At 45.1% G+C, this 24,704-nt stretch overlaps 2 protein-coding genes and 1 long non-coding RNA gene across 6 annotated transcripts; 1 reads left to right on the top strand and 2 right to left on the bottom strand.

Annotated features, from left to right (window-relative positions):
- Nucleotides 1-190: 190 nt before the first annotated feature.
- Nucleotides 191-3,815, bottom strand: rhof (ras homolog family member F). The gene is made up of 5 exons (XM_020081901.2): nucleotides 2,610-3,815; nucleotides 2,387-2,474; nucleotides 1,419-1,528; nucleotides 964-1,098; nucleotides 191-757 (listed from the first exon to the last, which is right to left on the bottom strand). The coding sequence occupies exons 1-5, from the start codon at nucleotides 2,742-2,744 to the stop codon at nucleotides 593-595; spliced, it is 633 nt and encodes a 210-aa protein (XP_019937460.1). The 5' UTR covers nucleotides 2,745-3,815; the 3' UTR covers nucleotides 191-592.
- An 834-nt stretch (nucleotides 3,816-4,649) lies between these two features.
- On the bottom strand, nucleotides 4,650-6,862 carry LOC138405365 (uncharacterized). Its single transcript, XR_011239072.1, has 2 exons — nucleotides 6,725-6,862; nucleotides 4,650-6,407 (listed from the first exon to the last, which is right to left on the bottom strand). It is a non-coding gene; the product is annotated as an uncharacterized lncRNA (long non-coding RNA).
- On the top strand, nucleotides 6,347-23,061 carry setd1ba (SET domain containing 1B, histone lysine methyltransferase a). Of its 4 annotated transcripts, none has more exons than XM_069513206.1 (20): nucleotides 6,407-6,585; nucleotides 7,051-9,332; nucleotides 9,584-9,735; nucleotides 10,028-10,126; nucleotides 10,435-10,705; nucleotides 11,671-11,792; nucleotides 12,344-13,444; nucleotides 15,096-15,851; nucleotides 16,102-16,275; nucleotides 16,382-16,475; nucleotides 16,569-16,780; nucleotides 16,863-16,935; nucleotides 17,024-17,386; nucleotides 17,515-17,637; nucleotides 18,277-18,792; nucleotides 19,076-19,242; nucleotides 19,334-19,459; nucleotides 19,648-19,767; nucleotides 20,116-20,253; nucleotides 20,741-23,061. In XM_069513206.1, exons 2-20 carry the CDS (start codon nucleotides 9,272-9,274, stop codon nucleotides 20,912-20,914), a joined length of 4,842 nt encoding a protein of 1,613 aa, XP_069369307.1. In that variant the 5' UTR covers nucleotides 6,407-6,585; nucleotides 7,051-9,271; the 3' UTR covers nucleotides 20,915-23,061. The 4 variants fall into 4 exon arrangements, with proteins under 4 accessions (XP_019937452.2, XP_069369307.1, XP_069369306.1 ...); XM_069513205.1 differs by having other exon boundaries at nucleotides 18,211-18,792; XM_020081893.2 differs by having other exon boundaries at nucleotides 6,347-6,585; nucleotides 7,051-7,164; nucleotides 17,515-18,792.
- The last annotated feature ends 1,643 nt before the right edge of the window (nucleotides 23,062-24,704 follow it).

The raw sequence follows: 24,704 nt of genomic DNA, 5'->3' as shown, positions 1-24,704 counted from the left end.
TTCTTGTTGACTGAAGTGACTTATTTATTTGAATGCTGCATTTGTAGTCGACTCTGATGCATTCCAGGTTTTCAACACTGGTGGGCACTGTTGGCAAAGATTAGAGCTTCAGTGGACGGAGTCAAAACAGTCAAGCCCAATGTTTAGTTTCCCTGAAAATGAACTAAGCCTCCTTTTTACGTCTCCAGACTTAAAGCTACAGAACCACAATTTATTATATTTCAAAACTTTACACAGACATTTAAATGATCCTCTGGGGAAAGAGTTGACTGCAAATTTCTACAATAAATACACTCAATAAAACAAACCGTATGTTTTGTGATTGAAATACTACTAAAATATAATATCCTTACAAAAGTAGTAAAAAAAATACATTGACCAAAGTCATTTCAAGTTATGTAACACTTTTGCGTATCTCCACCCTGCAACTTCTTGCAAAATCCTCTTTCCTGTTGCATCACTTTTGATAAAAAAGAGATGAACCCGTGACTCAGTGGTGCCCAAACTTGCAGGAACAAAACCATCTTTTGCTGTCATCACCTGTGGGCCCTCGTCTGCAGAGTGGGGTCCTCGAGGCTCCGTCCCTTCAACTTCACAAAACCACACATTTCTTCATCCTCTTACACTTCTTTTGTTTCCTACAGTGGGCCAGAGCCTTTTTGGCCGCCTCTCTGAAAATGTCCTCTACGTGCTCCTGATACTTCGCCGAGCACTCGAGGTACAGTTCTGCTTTCATCTGCTGCTGGATCTCCTCACCCTAAGTCCAAAACCAAAAATTAGATTGTGAGATTAAGGCGATAAAGATAAATGTGCATTTCCATTCATTTGGCTGTAATACAGTTAAATGTGGTGGAAGCTTCTGGCTGTGGTGCATCATCTTGCATGTTGCAGTTTATATCCTGTAACCTCAGGCAAAAGGCCTGTATCCACAGATCAACGCCTGCACACGTCTTCTCATCTTACCTGCGTGTATGTGATAGGAGCCAGATTCATGGCCCTCAGCTTCCTTGCACATTCCTTGTCCTTCCTGAGGTCGGTCTTGCAGCCAATCAGGATGACCGGTGTGTCCTGACAGAAATGCCTCACCTCTGGGAACCACTGACATTACAAGAAAAACAATTAAACGTCTCACATGCTGAGCTGTAATTCTGTGTGTCTGCTCTATTTAACTTTCTTTGACAGCATTTCTCACTCTGCACTGAGAACAGTCCTGCACACATGAGGTCAACGTCCATTCCTCCATGAGTTAATCATAGCTCAAAGAATGCAGCTGGCAAAAACACACCAGACTCTAACAATCATTTACAAACTGAATTTGAATAGTAAACCTGAAACTCCTGTTGAACAGTCACATTCTCGTTTCTCTTTGCCTCCCTGTTGATCTCTGCGTGTCGTTAATGCTCTGAAGAGGTGATTACCTTTATCAGGACATTCTCAAAGCTGGTGGGGTTGGTCACGTCGAAGCATACCAGGATCAGATCGGCCTCTTGGTAAGAGAGAGGTCGCAGTCGGTCATAGTCTTCCTGTCCTAGAAAGGGGAAGGTGAAACCTACGTGTTAGCGAACGAAATAAATGTGTGCAGGACGAAACAGCCTGAATTTCAAGATGCAACATGTGTTACAAAGTTGATGAATAAAACCACATCCTGGCCTCAGCTTCCTTTTCCACTGATGTAAAGCACCCTGCTGCACACATACTAAAGATAAGATGTCAAGACACACTCTCATGGGTTTTCCTGGACATGTAATGACACTTGTTTTTAATGGAAAATTCATGTTTTATGTCCCAAAGAGACAGAGAGGTTGTGAAACTGGTTTTTAACCACTAATAATAAAAAAAAAAACAGCACTGTTTTCTGAACCCTTATGTGCTGAATGTATTTTATTTAACCTCTGGCAAATATCAATACAATTCTTATTCACATTTAATCAGACACCTTAACATCTGACAGTCTGACTAGTTTTACATACATTCTGTAAATTTTGTCATCAGTAGAGCTTGTTAGTAGTCACCGACAGTGTCTCACTTCCCGAGAGATGATTAAGATGATGCTCTGACGTTAATGTCAACCTTTACCACTTCCTCTGTGTCTCTGTGTGTCAGTATAACAAGATAAAGACCCAACTCACAGTGTCGGGACGCCTAAACTTTAATATCTGAAAAGACAAGACACCATAAAATAATTCCTCCCCCACCTGCAGTAAACATCAGCACTGACCTCTGAGTCAGTGTGTGTGCTCCTTATTTGCACAGTGTTTCTATTATACTCCAGTCAGTTGACAGTGTATGGGTCAACATCCTCAAAACACTGTCTCTTCACATCATGTTAAATGTAGCGGGACTTAAATCTGTCTTAATGGATGTTCAACACGGAGGTGATTCTTACCAGCTGTGTCATACAGGTTGAGCTTTATCTCTTTTCCTCCGAGAGAGATAGTGCTGGCATATTTTTCAAATACTGATGGAGCATATTTCTGTTTTTGAGACGAGAAGAATATGCTGGTTTTAGGATACAGCCACGCATTAACTTATTCTTTCATATGTCACATTTTTTAAGTGGATCTAGTCTTGAAAAGGACATTAACACTGTATGCCACAGCCTCTCTTACCTCTGGAAAATTTCCTCGAGCATAAACCAGCAGAAGAGATGTTTTCCCGCAGCCTCCATCTCCAACAATCACAATTTTAAGTTCATCTCCCTCCTTTGCGGTACCTTTACCAGTCGCAGCACTGTTCTGTGTCATGTCGACCTCCAGCAGAAGTCACACAGGTGCCAGTCAGGACAGGGCTGAAGATGCTCCCTCCAGATTCAGGTTAAACACATGGTGAATTTTTATTTGGAAAGGCTGAGATGGTTTCCATGCATGTGTTGTGAGAGAGGAACAGACGAGGCTCATGGTTTGACAGGTACAGCTCGGCCTCCTCACCACTTCCTGTTCCTGTCACATAGAGGCTGTCTGCAGTCGACCCCCCACTACACGCTTCTCCCCTGTCCCACCGCTGCGCTGCTCACTGAAGCAGCATCTCTGGTGTATGAATAATGCAGCAGCATCTGAGTGTGGCTGCACCTACTTCCTCTATTGGATGTTCCTTTTTCATTGTATGGGTGGGTGTTTGATGTGAAGTACTGCCTCCGTCCACAGAAGTGTGCGTGTGAGATAACGCTGAAAATGTTCCTCCAGTGCTGGAGATAAGTGAGCGTGTATTGTCGAGGCATTCACGGCAAGTATGTAAGTTCTGATGGTTAACTGTGAAGTCATGTGAGGCCTGGAGATGCTCTGGTGACAGTGGATGGGATGAATGAGTGTCTTGTACCTTTTACTAGAGTACAAGTACATGTTATGTACTACAGTTTATGTCTTTTGTGAACTTCTCTCAAATACATTCCATTCCCTCTTCTTCTTCTCAGATGAAGCACAAAATATGAGCTGTATTAAACCTTCTGCATCACTTCTCTCAGGTCCTTTGAATATTCATGTTTTAATCTTTATGGGAAAACACCGTTAAATGTAATCAATTTAATATCAGTGTATTATAGTATGTAATCAAATTTTGACTGGTTAAATGTATACATCTGAAAACACCATCTGACCGCGTTGTTATAAGGTCGTATACAAATAATGGTAGCATCCATTCATGTAATTGGTTTGAATCCTCGTGGTTACAACAAAAATGTACGTCTCCTTTCACTCTGCAGCTGAACACGACGGTGACATCACAGATTGGGCGTCAGGACGAGCTACTCTCTCTCTCTCGTCCCAGCGTGTGACGTTCGGCGTCTTATCCAACAGCACTGAGCCAAATGAAGTGATTAGGTTGAAGATAATGCAGAGATACTTTACTTCACATACCTCTGCACTATGTTTTATTTTAATGGGAGGCTGAAGGAGACTTTAGAGCAGAATGACTTCTAAGACAATAAATGAGATTTCCCTTGAACACAGCTTCAGTCTATAACTAGGGATGGATGTTATAATGGTTAGATAGTATCAAAGACAACAGGACATGCTGTGTGAGTTTATTCATTCCTTCCTTTGTGTTATCTCTGCTTATCCAATTACCTGGATGCCGGAGAACTCCTGAACATCATTGTATGCAATGAATTTACATTTTAATCTTAAATTTGGGAATATGTGGGTTGACTACCAAGGGTGTCAGAAGAGAGCAGATCATAAAGAATGAGTGTGCATAATCAGAATGCACAAGAATGCTTTGGAGATTAATCTCGATTCATCGTCTAGAGTCTAGTCGCTGAGGCGAATTCAAACCGACGTAGGCTACAAAGTCAAATCCAAAGGTTACATTTCTATGGTCACTGCTGGGAAAGGATGTATTTAGTTGGTGTGTAAGAGCGACTAACCCTTTTGAGCAAGCTGTCCCTTTAAGAGGATAAGCTGACACTGCCCTTTGCCTATTTTAAGAAGACACACTAGTCTTCCAAGTATTTAAAACACATGCACATCTCATACAGCCATGTCTGTGGGTTTTAGTGTGGTGTGCTTTTAATATGCCATGACAGGCGAAAACACTGTGTTAAATCCAGGCCTTATGTCATTTAAAGCTTTACGTTTTCAGTGTTAATTCATCAAAAAGATTTTTAAAAAAAACAAAACAATCTGCTTCAGTTTCCACAACAACAAACCATAAAATGGGTGTATATTCTATTTATTTAAACACCTCAAAATCACAGACAGGTGAGAGTATTGCCAAGCACACTAAAGCACAAACCATACTGTGGAATATTACACTAACAGTACACAAACATGCAAATATGTAAGAGCTAGAAAGAAGAACGGCTGATGTTGTAAATAAAACAAATACAGTACCAGCAATCTGGATGGATAAATCCTTGAATAAGCAAGTGTGCCCATGAATTATCAAAAAACATAAAGCGCAGAGGATACCTGGTTTGATTCAGTGAACAATCCGTCAGAATAAAAGGCTGCTCATACAAAGAAAGACAGAGAGGAGGTGCATTGTCTGTCAGATTCCAGAGAAACATACACACACCGTGTCCCATATGCTTTTACAATAAAGTATTGTGTAGCACATGCAATAAAAAAATCCCTGTATAATAATAATAAGAGAAGAGTGCTTGTTTGACTCATAAAGTGAAACTGTCAACCTGAATAGCTATAAAAAGGATATAAAACTGTCCTGTGCAAAATATCCAAACATGTAAAATCACCCATTGTCAATTCATGAACAAAGAACTATTGTCAAAAAAATGGTTATTCGCCATGCATGCAGAGAGAGAGCTGTCCTGAACGAGAGAGGCCAATCCTCTGTGTGGAATATTCCAGTCTGTCAGCAGCAGGCAAAATTGAATGGCGCAACCCACCGGGGAGGAGTTTTTCCCTTTTTTTAAAAAAAAAACAGGGCCTAAAAATAACCATAATAGCAAATTCGATGCGAGAAAAAGACTCAACTAGTATTAAATATTCACCTTTGTAACGCAAACATAACTTTCACAATTTGATCCATATTGTGTAAGAGGTAAGAAGTTAAAAAAAATACAGGCATACTTGAGGAATGAGGGATTAAAGAGAGAGAGAGAGGGTGGGGGAGCAGCCTCGTGACCTGCAAATGGAGGAATGCGCGCACTTGGCAGCCGGAGCTGTGAGTGGAGATCAAGACAAACAGGCCTCTGACACCGGCTCCGATTTTTTATGTCCTCAAACGCACTGCGCACACAGCACCGTGCGTAAAAGGCACCACATTGTTGCACAACGTGGAAAGCCCCCTGTTTTACGCACGCGAACATAAGCGTCCCCCTTTGCCTCTGTTTTCGGCTCCTTCAGCAAACAAAGAGTAGAATCGCATTTCGTTTGTTTGCCTGTTGCGGCCTGCGGCGTTTGGAACACTCGATGACGGTGATCCAGAGAGAGGGAGAGAGAGAGAGGAGGGAGAGGGAAGCAGGCGCAGAGGCTCGTCGCAGCCACGATAGTTGTTTATCACGCAGATACGAATCTAAAGGGCTGCTGCTGCTGTTACCATGGAGGGGGAGGAGGGAGAGGGTTCCCGGTGACCTTATATGGCAGTGTGGGGGTTCTGCAACACCATGGCAACCGTCCAGAGCTCTCGGATTACCGCCGTTGCCAGGGCGCGTCAGCCGAGCGAGAAGCACTTTGACAGGCGCTTGTTGACGCGTCCTTCCTCATGTCGCGCTCTCTGCCGCGTTTATCTGTTTATTATCTCAAACATGCATCCTTTCGAGAAATCAAACAACCCCCACCACCCTGTGTGTCGCTTGGTGCAAAGACTTCCACGTCGAGTCACAGAGAAAATGTCCTCGGAGAAAGAGCGTCTCCCCCCCACGCACGCACACACTCACTCACACACACACACGAGCGAGCCTCACCCAGTTATGGCGCAGCAGCATTTCACAGCACAGTGCTCGCCTTTGTCTGCAAAGAAGCCATTTTGAGACAGAGAACAGCAGAGAAACCATTGAACAAGTGTAGCCACATCACCAAAAGGTGTCTTCGGACAAAGGGAAGCAGTGAAATATGCAAGATTCCTCCCTATAAGAGTCATTTTTTTGCTCGTTTAAGACTTGGATTACATGTTTTTTGAATACTAACTGTAAGTTTACAACATCAATCAAAAATATGTATAAAAATATATTGGTTCTTTTTTTTTTTTACAAATATATTTTTCACGATAACGTTTGAATCCACGTGTATGATCTGTCATGTTGTCTGTCCTCTGTGAGAATACTTACGTGTATAGACATACCAGCTTGGCAGAATTAAGTGAAACAGCTCAAAATCCATCACCTCTCAAAAAAAACCAACCTTTCCTTGTTTAGTTTTTTTTCTTTCTTAACACGATGCAGCTCAGTTAGAAATGTCGACATGCAGGAGGTTATACTTGACTGCAATCCTGTCTTCAAGGAGAGAGGAGGGATAGTTTGCATATTGCCCACACGAGATGATGCTTGGAGATGCATGTTCGCTGGCAGACGCAAATGCCACTGATTGAAAAAAAAAAAGTTTTTTTCAAAAGAGCTCTCTGTCTGTCGTGCTAATGGATTGCTTCCTTTCACAGGAGACGCTCTCTCACCCTTTATTAAAGCCATTATTAGAGGATCCGAAGATGGAGCTGAAAACGTCTCTGCCCTTGCGTTTAGGCCTGTTAACTGCATTTCACCAAAGTGCTGAGGTAAATATTTTCACCCTGAGAGTTTTCCCTCCATCTGTTTCCTCTTTGGTTTAACAGCTTTTTTTTTTTTTTTTTTTTTGAATCGTTATATAGACTGTTGTGAGTTCTTAAAAAAGGCAACCTCACTGGGCTTTAGTAGTGTTTTAAATGTGCCCTTGGAGCAAGGTCAAACCGTCGTTTTACACTTTACGCATTCGGTGCGTAAAAGCCAAATGGACGGCACGGTCCCTATGTACCGTGCCTGGAGTTGTCTCCACGGTTGTGGGCAGGGTACAACTCAAGTCATCAGGGTTGTTAAGCGTTGCTGTTGTGAGAGGAAAGTAAGTCATTAATCAAAGCAGAGGGATTGTCAGTCAACAGTCCAAATCGCAGGAAGCACAACAAACTATTTTACCAAATAAAAGGGGCCATTAGTTTTGCGTGGCCTGCTCTCTGTCACTAGAGGAGCAGTGGTACTGTATATAACCTGGATGCTGTGTATCTATATGTCAGCATGCCAGGGAACACATTTGGAATAAAGATCACAGTTTCTATGTGGTAACATTGATGATAGCTCAGAGAATAAGTTGACAGTATAAAAAATAATTTTAATAACAGTAACTGCATGCCTCACATTTTTTTTACATTACTGAAAGATCAAAAACACTGTGAAATGATTATAAAAGAGTTGAACTTACTCATTGCTACTCCTATCCTACAAAGGCCATAAAGTGCAATGCCAAACAAACCAGCCATTACACGTTTTGTCACTTAAACTGTGTTTTTTCTTTCCTCCTCCTCCTTCTCTCTCCAAAACCATAAAGCTGTTTATTCACAACAATTTTGGTTTCTCTTTTCTTTTTTCACTTAAAAGAAATATAAACACTATTATATTGGGTGTGCCATGGCCTAGTTAAGACAAAGGTGGATTCCAGGCAGAGGAAAAAAGGCTCAAAATGTCACATCCGGCACATTCTCTTCCTTCTTCTCAATCCTTCTCAAGGATAGTTTTTAATCATAGTCCGTGAGAGATGAGGAAATCGAGTGTAAGATCCCTCTTTGGAACAAAGGAAACCCATATAGGCCACTGAGTCCTGTGTGTTTTTGTTAGGAAAATGGCTGCCGATGCCCCCTCTCTCTGCTCTGCGTTGAAGGACTCCTGATCCTCGCCTCTAATAGTGGACGGCTCCTCTGCTGCCGCGCTCTGATTGGTCCGCCGCGCCGCCGCTGTTAACCAGCCAATTGCCCGAGCACCGCAAAAACAGCAGGCGACGTCAAACAAAACCCGGTTTAACCTAAAAAAAATACACGAGTCCCGGTAAATTTCAATAAAAACACACGAGACACCTAAAAAGCCACGCTGCGATCGCACGGGTTTAAAGAAGCGTCACAAAAACACGAGGAACTACATATCCGGGTTGGCACTAGTTTGTCTTTCCTGAGTGGATTAGAGGCAGACAGGGAAGGATGTAACAACCCGCCGCATTCCTACGGTTCTTCCGCATTACTTCATTCAACTTAGCGTTCGTATTTGAAATAAATAAACCAACAAACATCTAGCAGTTAGCTCCACGTTAGCTCCTTTGTTCGTTTCCTCCGCAGCTAAGCGTGTGTTTTATTCGCCTCCAGCGGCGGTTCACTACATATTGACCCCTGTGTATATCTCGCTTGGGTTTGCCATCTGGGTTGAAAGCAGTCGGCAGATTCGACACACACACAAAAAAAAATGATTGAGAGGGTTTAGCGACGCATGCTTGCTGCCGCCCCCGTGGTTTCATTTTATATTCGCATTCTTCGTTTTTTAACGAGTCGCTTGAAAGATCGGCGCTTTAAAAAAAAACTGCGGTAAAGAAAAATTATAATAACTGACAAGCGGAGGGAGAAGTAAGTTTGCGCCGAAAGTGCGGCCAGCGTCGAGGGTGGTGGGCAAGCAAGCCTGGCGGTGTATTGTGGGAGAGACAGGAGCAGCCACGGACCAGAGAGGCACACAATATGTGCTGGCTCTCGCCGAAAAGGAGGCAGTATTCTTCCGGCGAAATCATGTAATGTAAGCGGCGAAAGGAGAGCGATTTGTGTCTTTTCATCAGTTCGAGAACCACCCCCCCTCCTCCAGTCGATCGGACGAACCATGTCCAAGCCCGGGGAGAGAAACAGGTTGAGCGAAGACCATGGCAGAAAGCAGAGTTCAAGTAAGCTTGTTCTTTTTTTCTCCCTCTCCTCTTTCTCCAGCTTCTCCTCCTCATGCCTGTTTTCAGTGGGGTAAGCTAGGTCCCGTTTCTCCCCCCCCGGAACCACCGGAGCCATGCATCTGTAGCGTGTGTTTTAAAGTGTCCGCGGTGGGGGGGTGGTGGTGGTGGAGGCACACGGGCTCGCAGCAGCAGCAGCAGCCGTGTTTAGCGGGTTGCACTAACGGCGGCTCTCCTCTCTCCCGTCGTTTCAGGTCTGGCGAACGGCATGGACAGTCACCCCGTCTGCGGCTCGGCGGAGAAGCGGAGTCACCACTGGAGAAGTTACAAGTTGATCATCGACCCGGCGCTGAAGAAGGGCTCGCACAAGCTGTACCGCTACGATGGACACACTTTCAACATGCCCGTAAGTGGACCGCCAGTGTGTGTGTGTGTGTGTGTGAGGGGGTGGGGGGGGACCCGGCCACAATAGTAACCGAGGAGCAGACCTCCATGACTGGTCACAATGTGGCCGTGTCGCCGCTGCTGCCGCGGACACGCTCCAGCATCCCCTCAAAAACATCCAGCACGTCTGCTGGGTTTTAAACACACGACCCGTCGACTACTTTGCAACAAGTTAGTGGAGTGTGAAGTTGTGAATGGGATGGATAACATCATTGTAACCACCACCCCTCCTCTCCCCCCATCTTCTCCTGCAGAACCCCGGGATGTCCCCGGTGGACATTGTCCGGGACCCGAGGATCGGTCGCCTCTGGACTAAGTACAAAGAGACGGATCTACCGGTGCCTAAGTTTAAGGTACATACTCTGACAGGAGCTATGCTGACAGGGGTCTTTCCCTGTGGTGCTGTCAGAAGTTGCAGACACACCCCCCTCACTCATCTGTGGGACGTCCAGTGAAAGTATGATTGTCAGAAAACCAAAATAAATCACACGCACGCTCCATCTTTTAGTTGTTTGAACGAGAGTGTGTGCATTCGCATGTTCTTGTAACCACTGTGGCGTGTCCTTATCTCAGCTGTCAGGGAAGACCCCACCGGGTGCAACATTAACCCCCGAAGCCACTTAACGACATTAACCCGACCTCCCCTCCATTCTTCTTCCAGATCGATGAGTGCTACATCGGCCCCGTGCCTCCCAAGGAGGTGACATTCGCCCGGCTCAACGACAACATCAGGGAAGGATTTCTCATGGACATGTGCAAGAAGTTCGGGGACATCGAGGAGGTGGAGATCCTGTACAATCCGAAGAACAAGAAGCACCTGGGAATTGCCAAAGTGGTTTTTGAGACCGTGAAAGCCGCGAAGGTGGCGGTGCAGTCGCTCCACAACACGTCTGTTATGGGAAACATCATCCACGTGGAGCTGGATCCGAAAGGTAAACAGTGATTCACTCTTTCAAGGGAGGAGAAGACGCGTGGACTATATTTGTTATGCGCGATCAAGCCTCGTGTCTCCTCCTCTGTGCTGACGGTGGAGTGTTGTGTTCGTGTGGATTATGAGGAGCGACATCGGTCACGTTACTAAATGTATACGTGCGTTGCCTGGTAACGTGGGAAAATTGAATGCAATTGAATAGTAAGGCTGATCCCAGGAGCCCAGAGCTGAGGGTGCAGTGTAGTCCCACTGTGCCTAATTTCAGACCTGTAAACAAACACAAACCAATCAGTCACAGCCCCCCCCTCTACCCACGTGTCTGTTCACTCACTTATAATAGAAATTCATTTTTCTTTCTTTTTCTTGTTTTTTTGATTAACTGGCAAAAACAGGAACTTTAACTCCTCTCAAGACAGTGTTGTGTATTTATTGTTTCCCTGGTGGCACATTTGCACCTCTGCTTATTTAATATGAGAAATAATAATGACTGATATTTTTAATTAGTGTGTGCACCATTATCTTACCAACATAAATGTTTTTCTTAATTTATTCTTGCAAAATTACTTATTATCATGAACCTCTTTGTCTTTATAATGAGTGTAGATACTGTGTGTGTGTGTGTGTGTGTGTGTGTGTGTGTGTGTGTGTGTGTGTGTGTGTGTAATGTATAAAATATCAAAGTTTTGGTGTTATTGTATGTCAATAAATTAACATTGATTCATTGCAGGTAATCTTTCAGATTGCCATATTTATATAAACCATATTTATTGTATGACACACCAGCATAATCACTGTTTGCAAAATAATCAGAGAGGAAACAGTTGTTTATGCACACTGCTCTTTTACAAATGTGTTAGAATTTGCTGTCATAATTATCCTGTCTGATAAGCTTTATTCAACATTCACTGGCTTTATTCCTGCTCTATCAACCTGGCATCCGATCCACTCATGTTTATTGTTTTACAGGTGAAAATCGCCTCAGGTACTTCCAGCTCCTGATGAATGGCAGCTACAATCCAATGACCCTGCCTGTTGGTGGAGAGGACGCCAGAGACGTTTCCCCTCGTAGCCTGGCTGAGGTCTTACTGGTAAAAAACACAACCTCTTAATACCTTGCATGTTTGTATTCATTGTTTATTATACACCACTACTTAAAATGTGACAATGGTAGTTGGATATTAATGTATTTTAGCACAGTCTCAGTTGAGAAGATATGATTATTTCATTGTTGTTACCCTGTAGAAATGAACCAATTTACTAATCTAAGCTGCCATACTTATCTGTAATCCATTTTACTGGAGCAGCAGGTGGTGGAGTACAGCAGAGGAAATGTTGTCCAGACCCCTGCCTTCAGACTGAAATCACAAAGCCACTGAAATATGTACTTTGACCTTGTAACATGAGATCACCCAGGCATTGTGCCTAGATACTCTTATCCACCAGTTTGGCCTTTGACATGACTGCTGCAGGTGTATTCTGTGAAATGCAGCTATTGGTAATTTGAGGGAAATTGTCCCATTATTTTCCATAAATGAACTTATACAGCTTTACAATAGGTTCTAAGGTGCAACCGAGAGACATTGGTGGAGGTTTGTCCCACCTGTGACTTGTTGTCCTGATCCTGTTCTTCTCTTCCAAGGCCTGCGAGCCCATCCGAAGGTTGTCAGAGAGCAGCGTGTCAGCCGGGGGAGCAGCTTTACCACCCAGCAGCTCCTCCACTCCTCTGTCACTGGATACAGGTTTCTCCAGCCTAAGGCAGGACACACCCCAGTCCCAGGGAACCCCTCTTACCCCCCGCCAGACAAGTACGCCCTTTTCTCAAGACTCTAATTACTCTAGTCGGCAGTCCACGCCTGCGTACCAGTCCAGCCGACCTGAGAGCTCCGGAGGATACAAATCCCGGAGACACGAGAGTAAGTTCCAAGATGCGTACAACCGGAGACCAGAGAGGCCTCAGTACCGCAGCAACATGTATCGAGGTACGACATCGGAACAGGGTCTGTTCAAACAGCACCAACTCACCCCACCTGAACCTCCACCCTCCACCCCGTCTTTCACAGCCCCTCCCCCTGCTACGCCCAACTTCAAGTCCACGTACTCGCCCTACCAGGCTCCGCTGCCCCCTGCGTTCCCCCCATCAGAGCCTACTTTCCATCACCCACCCCAGAGGGAGGGTGATTACCTCCGACCACCTCAGCCGCCGCCACCACCGGCTGCCACTGACTTTTTGCCTGTCAAGGAGGGACCAGAAACCCCTCCGATTCCCGAGCCCCCACCTGAGCCCGCAGCCCAACCGACCACCCCTCCTCCTCAAACGCCAGAACGCTGCCCCTCCCCTGGCTCCCCTGCACTGGATCCAGAGCGCAATAGCCTGGACTCCCGCATTGAGATGCTCCTCAAAGAGAAACGGACAAAACTTTTGCCTTTCCTGGAGGAACGAGATTCGGACACTGAGGTGCGAATGGAGGGAAGTCCGATTTCCTCCTCGTCCTCTCAGCTTTCCCCAATTCCCCCTTACACTGGCAGCTCTCAGGGTGGGCAGCAAAACTCCCGTCCATCTAGCACAGGCCTGGAGGACATCAGTCCGACCCCACTACCGGACTCTGAGGACGAGGAGCCGATTCCTGGAACTGCCCCTCTGGTCAAGAAAATCACTTCTCCTGTCCACGAGAAGATGAGCAACAGTGAACTGAAAGATGGACAGTTTCGAGTCCACACTCCCACTGATAAAATGGACACGGTAAGAAACAGTTTTCAATGATATTAGTATAAACACAGCTCTGTATTTGCAGGATGCATGGTTCCATGTGTTAAGTTGGTTACTATTCACTGGAAACAGCATTCTGAGGGACTAAAGTGATTGTTTTGATAGTTGTTGTGTGCTGGTGTTTACGCAGAGGTATGAATGACGGTTACTCAGAGGACACAGGAAGTGAGGTTTAGTTTCAGTGCAAGGTGGTGGTAGTAAACTTTCCCTTTTGTTTTCTTCGACAGTTTCAGACAATGAAGGCTCTGGGAAGACAGCAGTTTGCTGTTGTCAGTTTTTGTGCAAAGAATGAAAACAATCTTAAAACCAGTAAAAGTAATTTTTTAAAGAACAAAAGTTTCATGAAAGCTCAAATAAATGTCCTGTCTGCACAGGTCAAAGCTGGAATTAGTTATGAATGAAAAGTTGTGAATTCACAACTTGCATCTTTACAAATACCTTCACATTCTCGTGAAACGGAGCTGGTTTGTAGTCTGAGTTACACATCTGGCCCGTGATCCTGTACTCCTACACTTGCTGCTGCGCTCTTTGAAAGAGAAATAAGAGCCTTTTTGCTGTTGGAATTGCACACTCTCGTTTCCTCTTTCTAACAATCGCTGCTCTTGGAAGAAAACGCGGTTTGGTCGTTGGGCCCCATTCAACACAGCATTTCCTGGTTTTCATTGAGGCTGATAGTGAGGACTGGCTGCAGCATCTCTGCTCTCACATTTCAAGTTATCACAAAGCAAACAGTGCAAACAGGTCATTTGGGTAACGACTCCACTCCCAGGTTGAGTTAACTCTGCTTAGTATCAACATTTAAACAGTTTGTGACAGATATGTTATTTCTAGAATTGAACACCAGGGAAGAGAGTTCACTTCTGTTATGTCTAAGCCTTTCATTCATATTTGCTGATATTGGTTTGAGGATTATGTAATTTGATTCTTGAACAAACAGCTTGGTTTTAAAACATGCCGACAAACGACTTGGGTCAGCTGTGTTTGAGCTTAGATCAGCATTTTAATCTGTGATGCTCTTATTGTGGAAGTCTGTCGGGATAAAACATCAATACATTTTTCATAGTGACTGAAATGTGTCAAAGTATCAAAAGCTATGTTAAACTTTTGCTCAGTCAAATTCCAAACAGTTATTCACCTATTTTGACTTGATTTTCTTCATGCAAAGTTCTTCCATGGCTGCTTGTGTACAAACAGTATTTCAAGAACTGTTCATGTTCCCTAAAAAACATTTCTAAGACTTTGCAACTAAAACTCAGGTAGGTATGAGAAACCTATAGAACTGCAATGTCCTAAATGAGGGACATATGAACCAAAGCAGTTGGGACTTTGACTAGCCAGGTCTCCCTCAATCTAAGTCATAGAGAAATATAACAGTACAATAAGTGACTATAAAAGTAATCTTTAGCTTATAATGTCATCAAGGACTCTAGAAAGTTTGGTTTTTGCTGAGATCTCTGACAGTTCTGCCCAAAAGTGGGATGATTTGACCTGGAATGACCCAGAAGTAGATGGTGTTTGCATCGTTGTCAGAGAGATGGAAAAATACATATTGTACTTGTGTAACCTGTGAAAAATGATGTTCACTTAGCGTAGTCCTGACAGGCTGTCCTCCTTTTTCACACAGAGTCATCAGTCGTCAGGCGAAGACATGGAAATCTCTGAGGATGAGATGCCTGGGACTCCAATTACCAGTGGCGAATGTGGCAAGGGCATCGTTGTCAACTCCGCAGTGTCCCCGATGCAGACCATTACCATCCCTCCCCCCGGCTTCCCCCCTCTGCCACACCAGGCCGCCTTCACGATCCCGCATCACCAACTGTCCCTTCACGCTGCCGTCCAGGGGCATCCTGCTCACCTGGCCGGTCATCCCGGAGTGCCTCACCACATGCTTCCACACATGGGTCCCTACCCTCCGAGCATGATGCCACTGGTGCAAATGGAGCTAATGAACTGCTTGCGGTGGGAGCAGTGGAGCACGGTGCCCATGTCGTTCCAGATGCAGCAGCAGATGTTGAGTCGGATCGCTCAGACTAGAGGGCCCTATCCCTATCCACACTTTATGGACAGTGGTGCGTCGGCCCAGTTTGGTGGACCTTACGCACCTCTGTCTCTCGGTACTGCGCCCACGAGTGGCAGTGCAGGGGCACCTGGACAACAGTGGCAGCAATCCAGCGTACCAAAGTTCAACCCCACTGTTCCTCCACCTGGATACGAGGGTAAAAAGGAGGATCCGCACAAGGCCACTGTCGATGGCGTGCTACTGGTTATCGTCAAAGAGCTGAAGGCCATCATGAAGAGGGACCTCAACCGTAAAATGGTCGAGGTGGTGGCTTTTAGAGCCTTTGATGACTGGTGGGATAAGAAGGAACGCTCAGCAAAGGTGAGTCTTACATTTCACCACTCGAGATAAAAACAGTGCGTTACCAACAGAGACACTGTGAGCTCACATCTACACACGCACAGAATTGTGGGAAAAACATTTGTGCCGAAGTTTGTATTAACATCAATTAAATGTCAATCAAAACAAATTAAATGAATTACATTTAATTGTGAAGCAGCTAATGTTTCTTAAAATGTGAGAGACTGAATTTTTTTATTTTTTTTTAAAGCTACACATTTTTTCTTCTCAGGCATCTTTGACTCCAGTGAAGGGCGCAGAGGGGAAAGAAGAAGAAAGACCCAAACCCAAAGAGACGATTGGTTCGAGTCTGCTGGAGAACTGGAACAAGGGCGAGGGACTGGGCTATGAGGGAATGGGCCTGGGAATCAGTTTGCGTGGAGCCATCCGTCTACCCTCCTTCAAGGTACGCTCTTAAACTCGTATTTTTGAAAACTTGGATAAAGAGGGAGTGTCTCTACTCTCAATGTGTTGCACTCCATTGGTGTTTATTGGTTGCATGATGTGCTCAGGTGAAAAGGAAGGACCCACCAGAGGCCGCGACAGCAGGCGACAGTAAACGAGCCCGACCCTCCACTCCAGTCGATGACGAGCTGGAGGATGAAGGTACCCCTCCTTTGTCAATAAAGCAAAACAAAAGCAAATACATGCAGTGTTGAATTTTCTCCACTTAAACTAATATTTGATTATTTCTGTCAGACCGGGATCGAGACCCAGCCGAGCTCCCCTTGGACGATTCAAAAATGGACAGCGACAGCATGTCTGCAAAGCGACGGCACTCGCGGCCACTGGAACTGGACAGCGAGGGAGAGGAGGAGGTGGACACGTCAGGGAAGGAGGAGTCGTCGTTGTCGGACAGAGCGGATGAACCTGATGAAACTGGAGCTACAGACATGCTGTTGTCAGGAAAAGTATGCTTTCTTGAAAATGATGATAATTCTATGTGCTGATTGTTGGTGCCTTCTTGTAATAATATATCTGATCATCTCTTAGGAGAGTGGTGATGAGGAGGGTGACGATGAAGACTCATCCAGCGAGAGTGCCTCCTCCGATTCATCTGATGATGGTACTTTAAATATCTGACAACAGGAGTAAGTTCATTTATGAAGTATATTCGCTGTAACTCAATATTTCTTTGCCCCTGTTTCCTGCAGAAGCCGAGAGTTCAGCCTCCTCCAAGGTCGGCTCAGACTCCTCAGCAGAGAGCGAAGACTCTTCCGAGAACGAGTTAAGCTCAGAAGAGGAGGACGATGAGGAGAGGGAAGAAGTGGAGACAGTAGCAGAAGAGGATGAAGGCAAAGAGGCTGTGACGTCGTCCACCTCTTCGTCATCATCGTCCTCATCTTCTGATGAAGAGGAGGCGGAGGCCAAGCCCCCGAGCCCACCTGCAGGACCTGTCCTAGAAGACAAGGAGGATAAACGAAGCAAAGAGGTGCTTAGCAGCAAGAACAAACGCAGACCCCCAAGTCCTGTGGAGGAGGCAGTGGACCTGAAGCCGCCTTCACCTAAAGGCCCAGGTGAGCATCTTTAACTGCGTCTGTAGAGATCATGTGAAACATTCCTACGAAGTTATTAAATATTATTATTAATTAAATAATTATTGATTTTAGGTTAAACAAAACAAATATCTTTTCTTTTCTTGTAGTCAAAGAGCGAGACGGCACCATCCCCGAAGTGAAGTCTGAACCTCAGGAGCACGTAGCGAACCTTCGGCCACCCACGCCCACAGGCACGGCGCCAGACAGTGACCGGGAGTCGAAAGCCAAAGGTAAAACAGAGGCTGGGGAAGTAGCCTGTACCCCCGGTCGATTACCCCCACCCCATTTAGATCCAAACGCACCTGTCCCCAAACCCGTCTCCGCATCTTCAATGCACCTCCCTCTCCCTCCTCACCCTGCGATAGAAGGTCGTTCCCTCCTTCATCCACCCCCCGGTCCCCTTCCTGACCTCCCACAGCGGGCCAGGCTCCCCACAGATGAAGACATCCCCCGTACACCGGGGAGGGATCTGATGGAGCGTGCCCGCAGTCTGGGCAAGTCCCAGAGCACGGACACAGTGCCCAACACACCCGGTAGTGACGCCCCGCTTACGGGGAGTAGCCTTTTGCTTAGCTCGCCTCACATCCCTGGTAGCCCCTTTTCCTACCCCGCTCAATCCCCTGTCCTCAGTGCTGGAGTCCCCCGCACCCCAGGAAGAGACTTAACCTTCACCCCTGTCTTCCCTGACCCCACAGCACTAACTCTTAATAGGAAAGTATCCTCTGAGAGCCTGGATGATAGACCAGTTTTTAAGGAGCCGCCCATTTGTGCACTGCCTAATCAAACCCTGTCCACTGACACAGAGCTCTCAGCTAGTGTCCCTGAAGATCTGCCTGCTGGTCTCACTGTAGACGTCCCTGTGCCATCAGACACTGCTTCATCGAAGAGGAAACCTGGACGACCCAAAGGCAAAAAGATACCATCTGCTGCGGACGACGAGTCTTTGGAGCTCTCATCCGAGTCCACTACATTGCTTCATGGAGCACACCTCATAGATCTATCCACGCAAATCACGTCGGCCAAGTCTCCTGACCACCCGAGTCTGGACTTCCGGGAAGGAGACGTCAAGCCTCAGACGGTTCTGCCCGCAGAAGATGGCTTCCTCTCCTACGAGGACGAGGCGCCTGTGGTCGTGAAGCCGGCTCGGAGGGCGCGGCGAGGCTGGGAAGAGCTGCTGCTGAACAGCCTGTCCCCGGTCACCACGCCGCCTCGGCCGTACTTCAAGCGACGCTCTGACTTCGAGGAGATGACCATCCTGTACGACATCTGGAACGAGGGAATAGACGAGGAGGACATTCGGCTCCTGCAGATCACCTATGACAAGATGCTCCAGCAGGATAATGGCAACGACTGGCTCAACGACACACTCTGGGTCGGCCATCCTTATATCCTTTTCTGCTTAAAGTCTAATGTTAATTATGCTTATTTGTTTGTGACACTAAACTAAAGTTTCCCATTAAGTAGAGGTAAATCATTCTAGGAGTTCACTTCAGTTAAACTCTGTTTAAAATGATCATAATTGTCTAGTTGTGTACCCTGTGTGTCAAATAGCAGCCCCCTCTGGTGGTGAAACAGAGGAACTGGGATTAACTACCCCAGTATCTGTTGAGCGTTAGAAGAGTTTTTGGTTCAAGGATTTTCTCAGTTTCTCCCTTGACTCCCCGGCACCTACCAACATCCCTGGAGTGAAGAAAAAGAGGCGAGACGACGGCATGAGGGATCACATGACCGGCTGCGCCCGAAGCGAAGGTTACTACAAGATCGACAAGAAGGACAAAATCAAATATCTTCAGAGCACGAAGCTGCAGTATGAGGAGCCGCCGGTCGACACTCAGGTGGGCGGGAGATGACGGATTGCGATGCCTGAGTTAAATGACCACGTGTATGTGCGACGCATTAACCTCAAACTCTATGTTCTCTGTTCAGGGTATGAGTATTCCTGCACAAGTCCACGCCTCTACCAGAGCTGGCTCGGAGCGGCGGTCAGAGCAGCGACGCTTGCTGTCCTCTTTCGCATGTGACAGTGACCTGCTGAAGTTCAACCAGCTGAAGGTAACAACAAATCTAACAGAACTCTGCTCTTTGATTCACTGGATTTTATTCTAAAAACACTCGAGAAGAAGATAAGATGGACGAGCACAACAAACACAGACAGCTGCTCATCCTGGGTTGTAATGGTTGGATTTGATTCAAAAACTTAAACAATAACTTCAACTTTTTCTCCCATTTTTCTCGTTCAGTTCCGTAAGAAGAAGATCAGATTCTGTAAGTCGCACATCCACGACTGGGGTCTGTTTGCCATGGAGCCCATCGCTGCTGATGAAATGGTGATCGAGTACGTCGGACAAAACATCAGACAGGTGAGAGGCAGCTCCAGTTTGAAGTGTTTTTGTGTGTGTGTCTGGAAACGGACTCTGAAAGGGTCTTTCTAACTTCCTATATAGATGTAGTGCACGTTTGCTTTATCAGGTCAACCAGGGCTTTTTAAAGAAGTGAATACTGGAGCTGTAACAGTTACACAACTGACCCTTGAAATCTTTGAGCTGTTGAAATGTGGACAAGTAGCAAGAAAACCCAATTTGAGCTTCAGTTCATTTCGTTAAAGTCATTGAGACAATTGATAATAATAAGATCATTTCCCAGATAAAACAATTGGTTTCATGATTAAAGTTGACAAACCCCTCACAAGTATCGATCCTGATTTCCAGGTGATCGCGGACATGCGGGAGAAGCGCTACGAGGAAGAGGGCATCGGCAGCAGCTACATGTTCCGTGTCGACCACGATACCATCATAGACGCCACCAAGTGTGGCAACTTCGCCCGTTTCATCAACCACAGCTGCAATGTAAGTCAACGGATAACAACTTTTTCCACCTGAAGAATCAGTTCAGTTGTGAATTTCTTTTCTTTTCTTATTAAAGTAAAAGTGTTTCAAGGTAACTGCCATCGTTTGAAAGAAAGAATAAAGTTTAGATAAAAGTAGGACTAAGTAGGACATTTAAATAAACATCTTTTTCGGTTCGATTGGAGGTTTTTGCAGAAAATCATTAAAAAATATCATCTTGAACAACTGCAACAAAATGCTGCTCACACATTCAATTAAAAATAAAAAACAATTCTAAAAGTGACCAGTCTGCATAATGATAACTTTTACCTTTTGGCACTTTCAAATGTTTCTGTACATTTTTGAATTCATGATGCTCACTTGTATTACGTATTAAGAGTATTTTTATATTATTCTATTACGTAAGGGGAGTATCTGTATATTTGTATCACTCCAAACAGAACGACAACCATAAGGTATTCATGTTTATTTGTCTGTTTTCTTTCAGCCCAACTGTTATGCGAAGGTCATCACTGTGGAGTCTCAGAAGAAGATCGTCATCTACTCCAGGCAGCCGATAAACGTCAACGAGGAGATCACGTACGACTACAAGTTCCCCATCGAGGACGAGAAGATCCCCTGTTTGTGTGGGGCAGAGAACTGCAGAGGAACGCTGAATTAACGTCCGGTCGACAGCAGAAGAATCTCCTGCGCAGACTGCACGCTGACTCCCTGGACGAGGAGGAGGGGAAGACGGGAAGGTCTTGTTCCGGGGCAAAACCTGCAGACGGTCTGAATAAAGTTTAAGCTACCTGTACGGAACTCTTCACATATTTAACTCTAGATTGTTTACGAATTATGGTGCTCTTGAAAAGAAAAAATGCATAGTTTTTTATGAATGCCAGTGACCCAGAATCTACAGAAGACTTGACATTTCCTCCCCCTCCTCTCAGCGATTTCAGTATTTCAGCACGGCCCCTTCCCCTTCGAGTCCTGGTTTGTACAGTTTTACACTTGTTTTTTTGTTTTCTTCTCATTTGTCTCATAAGCTTTACGTACACCACACGTGATACAGACTCACACGATCAGCTGCTTACTAATACTGTTGAGACGCACAAGCCCACCAGGGAAAACACAACCTCTCTGTGAGGGGTGGGGGACGTGGTTGCCTCCCGATCAGGTGGCAGACGGCTGCGTTTCCCATCCTGCAGCAGGCGGGGGGGGGGGAAGGACTGCGGAAGCGTCACGGCCCGCCCCTGACTGAAACCCTGCATTTTCGCTCCTACCTCCTCCTGAACCGGTTTTCTCGGAAATTAATCAAACTGATGAAAAAAAGAAAATCATTGAATCCTGCCACAAAAATCTGGATGTTTTTGGGAAATCGCACCCGCTTTCACCAGCCAATGACGGATCGTGCTGCTTCCTGTCGGTTTATGCAAAAGTCAGAGATGACGTGAAAAATTTGTATTAATGATATTCCAGTGTTTTCCACTTTTGTTCAGAGGGTTCACCTCTGGCTTGTTTCCTTCAAAGACACTATATTTGTGTTATATGTGTGTGTGTGTGTGTGTGTCTGAGAGAGAGAGTGTGTGTGTGTGTGTGTGTGTCTGAGAGTGAGAATGTGTGTGTCAAGCTTCTGACTCAAAGTATTTATCATGACATCTCGGCGTTTGTGAGAATGTGAGTGCACTGCCCCCTGTAGGACACAGCGCAGAAGGCCGACCAATCATGGAGAGCAAAAAAAGTTAGATCAAAACAGAATCCAACATCCACTGTGCAGCGTCAAAAATACTTTGGAAGAAAGAGTTATTTCCTGATTTTTAAGTGCCATACGAATGCGTAACTTGACAGTTGACGGGCAGAAGAGTCACCTGCAGCCGTGGTAACGTGCAAAGAGCTGCTGCCCATTCTCTCACGGGTCGGGGGGGTGTTGGATGCTCTCCTCGATTCAACTGCTACACTTATTACTCTACCAGTGTTTAATGTTTCCACGACTCTGCAGATGTTAGAGGGTCGTTCATTCTTTATAAAGTCATTAAGATAGAAAAATAATATTTGTGAATGCACTTCAGCTTTACGCCCTCTTCAATCAGCCCACTCCACCTCCCACTCCCATCAAGACCAAGTCAGCCATTGCTTTTCCTTCAGTTTGATTGATGATGGAGATTTCCTTGTTTGTTTTTTTTCCATCAGTGATGTTTATATTGTATATGATTACTTGTACAGAAGATCGAAAACTTTTTTATCTTCACAGGGTTAACACTTTTAAGACGCATCTTTCGCTTTCTCTCTATTCTTTTTTTAAAAACAGAGGACTGAGTATTTAAAACTATTTTCAGGGATCAGTTAAAAGGAATCTGAGGGTTTCAAAGGTTGTTTATTTAAAGACAAGGTTCCCTGTGTACAGGAAAAAAAGTGTCCACCTCCCTTTTTGAAAGATTGTTTCTTGTAGAAACGTCTTCATTTTCTGCCCATTTTGCTTTATAATCCTGAAATGTGTAAATACTGTAACTGTGAATACGATATAAATATATATATTTTTGTTCCCTGGGAATATGCTACGTGAACACAGCTCAGGTGGATGTAACATAATGAGGCGAGCGCTGAGCTGGGCTGGTAGCAGGAAATTCAGCTTGTGTCAAGCTTTGTTTTTTTATTTTCTGTTGTAAATTCTATGAAAAGTTGTTTGCGGTGTGGAGAAAAAAAGGTGCAGAATCGGCATGGGAGGAGGACTGAAGCATCGGCTCGTCTCATGTCTATTTATTACACAACAAATGTATGAAAAAGGAAAAATAATGGAAATAAAGCGATTTTGCATACATCCATAAACTGCTTGTTTGTTTGATCCTGGTTGAACCCACAGTGTCCCACTGATGCTCAGTTTTCATGAATGAGAACAGTCGACAGCAGCAGCTGATCAGATGAATGACTCAGTGTCAGGTCAGTTGATCGAGGACCAGGTCATGTGACCCACTCCCCTCTGACAAACTCTGAATGGAAGGATGGAGAGAAGGGAGGGAGGATGAATGGGTGAAAAGTGTCGATGGAGAGAAAGGAGGGAAGGAGGATTGATGGAACGAAAACAAGGATAGAGGAAGGAAGGAAGAAGAAAGATGAATGAAAGGAGGGAGGAAGAAGGGATTGAAGGATAGATGGATGAATGGGTGGAAGAAAAGAAAGATGGATGGATGATGAAAGAAAAGAAGGAGAGGTGGATGCTGGATGGGAAGGAACGAAGGGGAAAGGAAGAAAGAAAGAAAGAAGGACAGGTCAGATGATTGAGGATGTGAAGTGTGTGGACCACCTGTCGCTGCCTCATAGATTTTCCTGATGTTTGAATTTCTCCTGACTCTCGTTCAGAGGTTTTCACTCATCCAGTTTTACGCTTCACTTCCTGTTCCAACCGTGTCTTTGATCGGTTGTGTTTGAATTCAGTGAAAATCTGCAGCCTGACATCACCTCCACACAACCCTGGACTCACATTCACACACACAGAGAGAGAAAAGACTCCCAGTGTGCTCTCTCTCTCCCTCCCCCCTTTCTCTCTCTCTATGTGTATGTGTGTGTGTGTGTGTGTGTGTGTGTGTGTGTGTGTGTGTGTATGTGTGTGTGTGTGTCGCCTCGAGGCCGTGACAGGAGGAGGATGGTGTGACCACAAGCAGAGAGGATGGCAGAGTCGGAGACAGTATGGGCGTCCAACTCACACTCATCTCCATCTGCTGAACGATATCGAACACACACACACACACACGTCTACACCGAGCGATCTGATTGGTCAGATGTTGTCACTCCAGCTGTGCTCCCTCTACTTATTTTATAAAGTCACAATTTCATGATGTCATTTTTTTACCATGGTACTTTTGCCTCGATAAGAAATCTCCCTCTAGAGGCTGTGTGGTGTCTCTGGTGTGAGCAATGAAAACAATGTCCTGATATTACAGCAGGTCTTTCAACAGGAAATGATTAAATGTTTGAATGCATCAGATTTTAAGTTTTAACTGATCCGGTCCCTCCCCCAAAAAGCAGGCAGCACTTCATGATTAGACACTATCGGCTGCAAAACTCATATTTTGGACACATTCATAGAAACTTTCACATATGATGTTCAAACATGTTTCACCCTCAGTCATGACTCATGATAATCAGAGTTATGATGAGTCATTCTGCAGGGTTTCCACTCCTGCAGGGTCGTGTTACTTTAACATGTCCTCCTGATGTTGACGCAGATTTACACCTCACTGAAACCTTTTTACATAATTGTCTCAGAGAACTGGAAACAAATCAGACAATAACGTTTGGAGTTTATATCACTAGAAACAAGAGCTGATCTATGACACAGGACATGTTAATACAGGTTCAGTGAAAAAGTATATAATAAGTGTTGTTATTCTTTAATCTGTTTTGTTTCGCTCAGTTAGTTTGAATAGTTGAAGTTGTTCTTTGCACGATGCTTATTTACATTGATGCCGATG

This window comes from Paralichthys olivaceus, chromosome 18, assembly GCF_024713975.1.
Source record: "Paralichthys olivaceus isolate ysfri-2021 chromosome 18, ASM2471397v2, whole genome shotgun sequence".
Taxonomy (NCBI): domain Eukaryota; kingdom Metazoa; phylum Chordata; class Actinopteri; order Pleuronectiformes; family Paralichthyidae; genus Paralichthys; species Paralichthys olivaceus.
The sequence above is the reverse complement of the archived record's forward strand: the minus strand, read 5'-3'. Positions and strand labels throughout refer to the sequence as shown.

Bases quoted from the DNA above. Each gene is read 5' to 3' on its own strand.
- setd1ba (XM_020081892.2), top strand. From the start codon at position 9,272: ATGTCCAAGCCCGGGGAGAGAAACAGGTTGAGCGAAGACCATGGCAGA. The intron at 13,445-15,095 runs GTAAGAAACAGT...TTTTTCACACAG, and splicing joins CCACTGATAAAATGGACACG to AGTCATCAGTCGTCAGGCGA. The intron at 18,793-19,075 runs ATATCCTTTTCT...ACTCCCCGGCAC, and splicing joins ACTCTGGGTCGGCCATCCTT to CTACCAACATCCCTGGAGTG.
- rhof (XM_020081901.2), bottom strand. From the start codon at position 2,744: ATGACACAGAACAGTGCTGCGACTGGTAAAGGTACCGCAAAGGAGGGA. The intron at 1,529-2,386 runs GTAAGAATCACC...TCCCCTTTCTAG, and splicing joins CAACCTGTATGACACAGCTG to GACAGGAAGACTATGACCGA. The intron at 1,099-1,418 runs GTAATCACCTCT...TTGTAATGTCAG, and splicing joins TTGAGAATGTCCTGATAAAG to TGGTTCCCAGAGGTGAGGCA.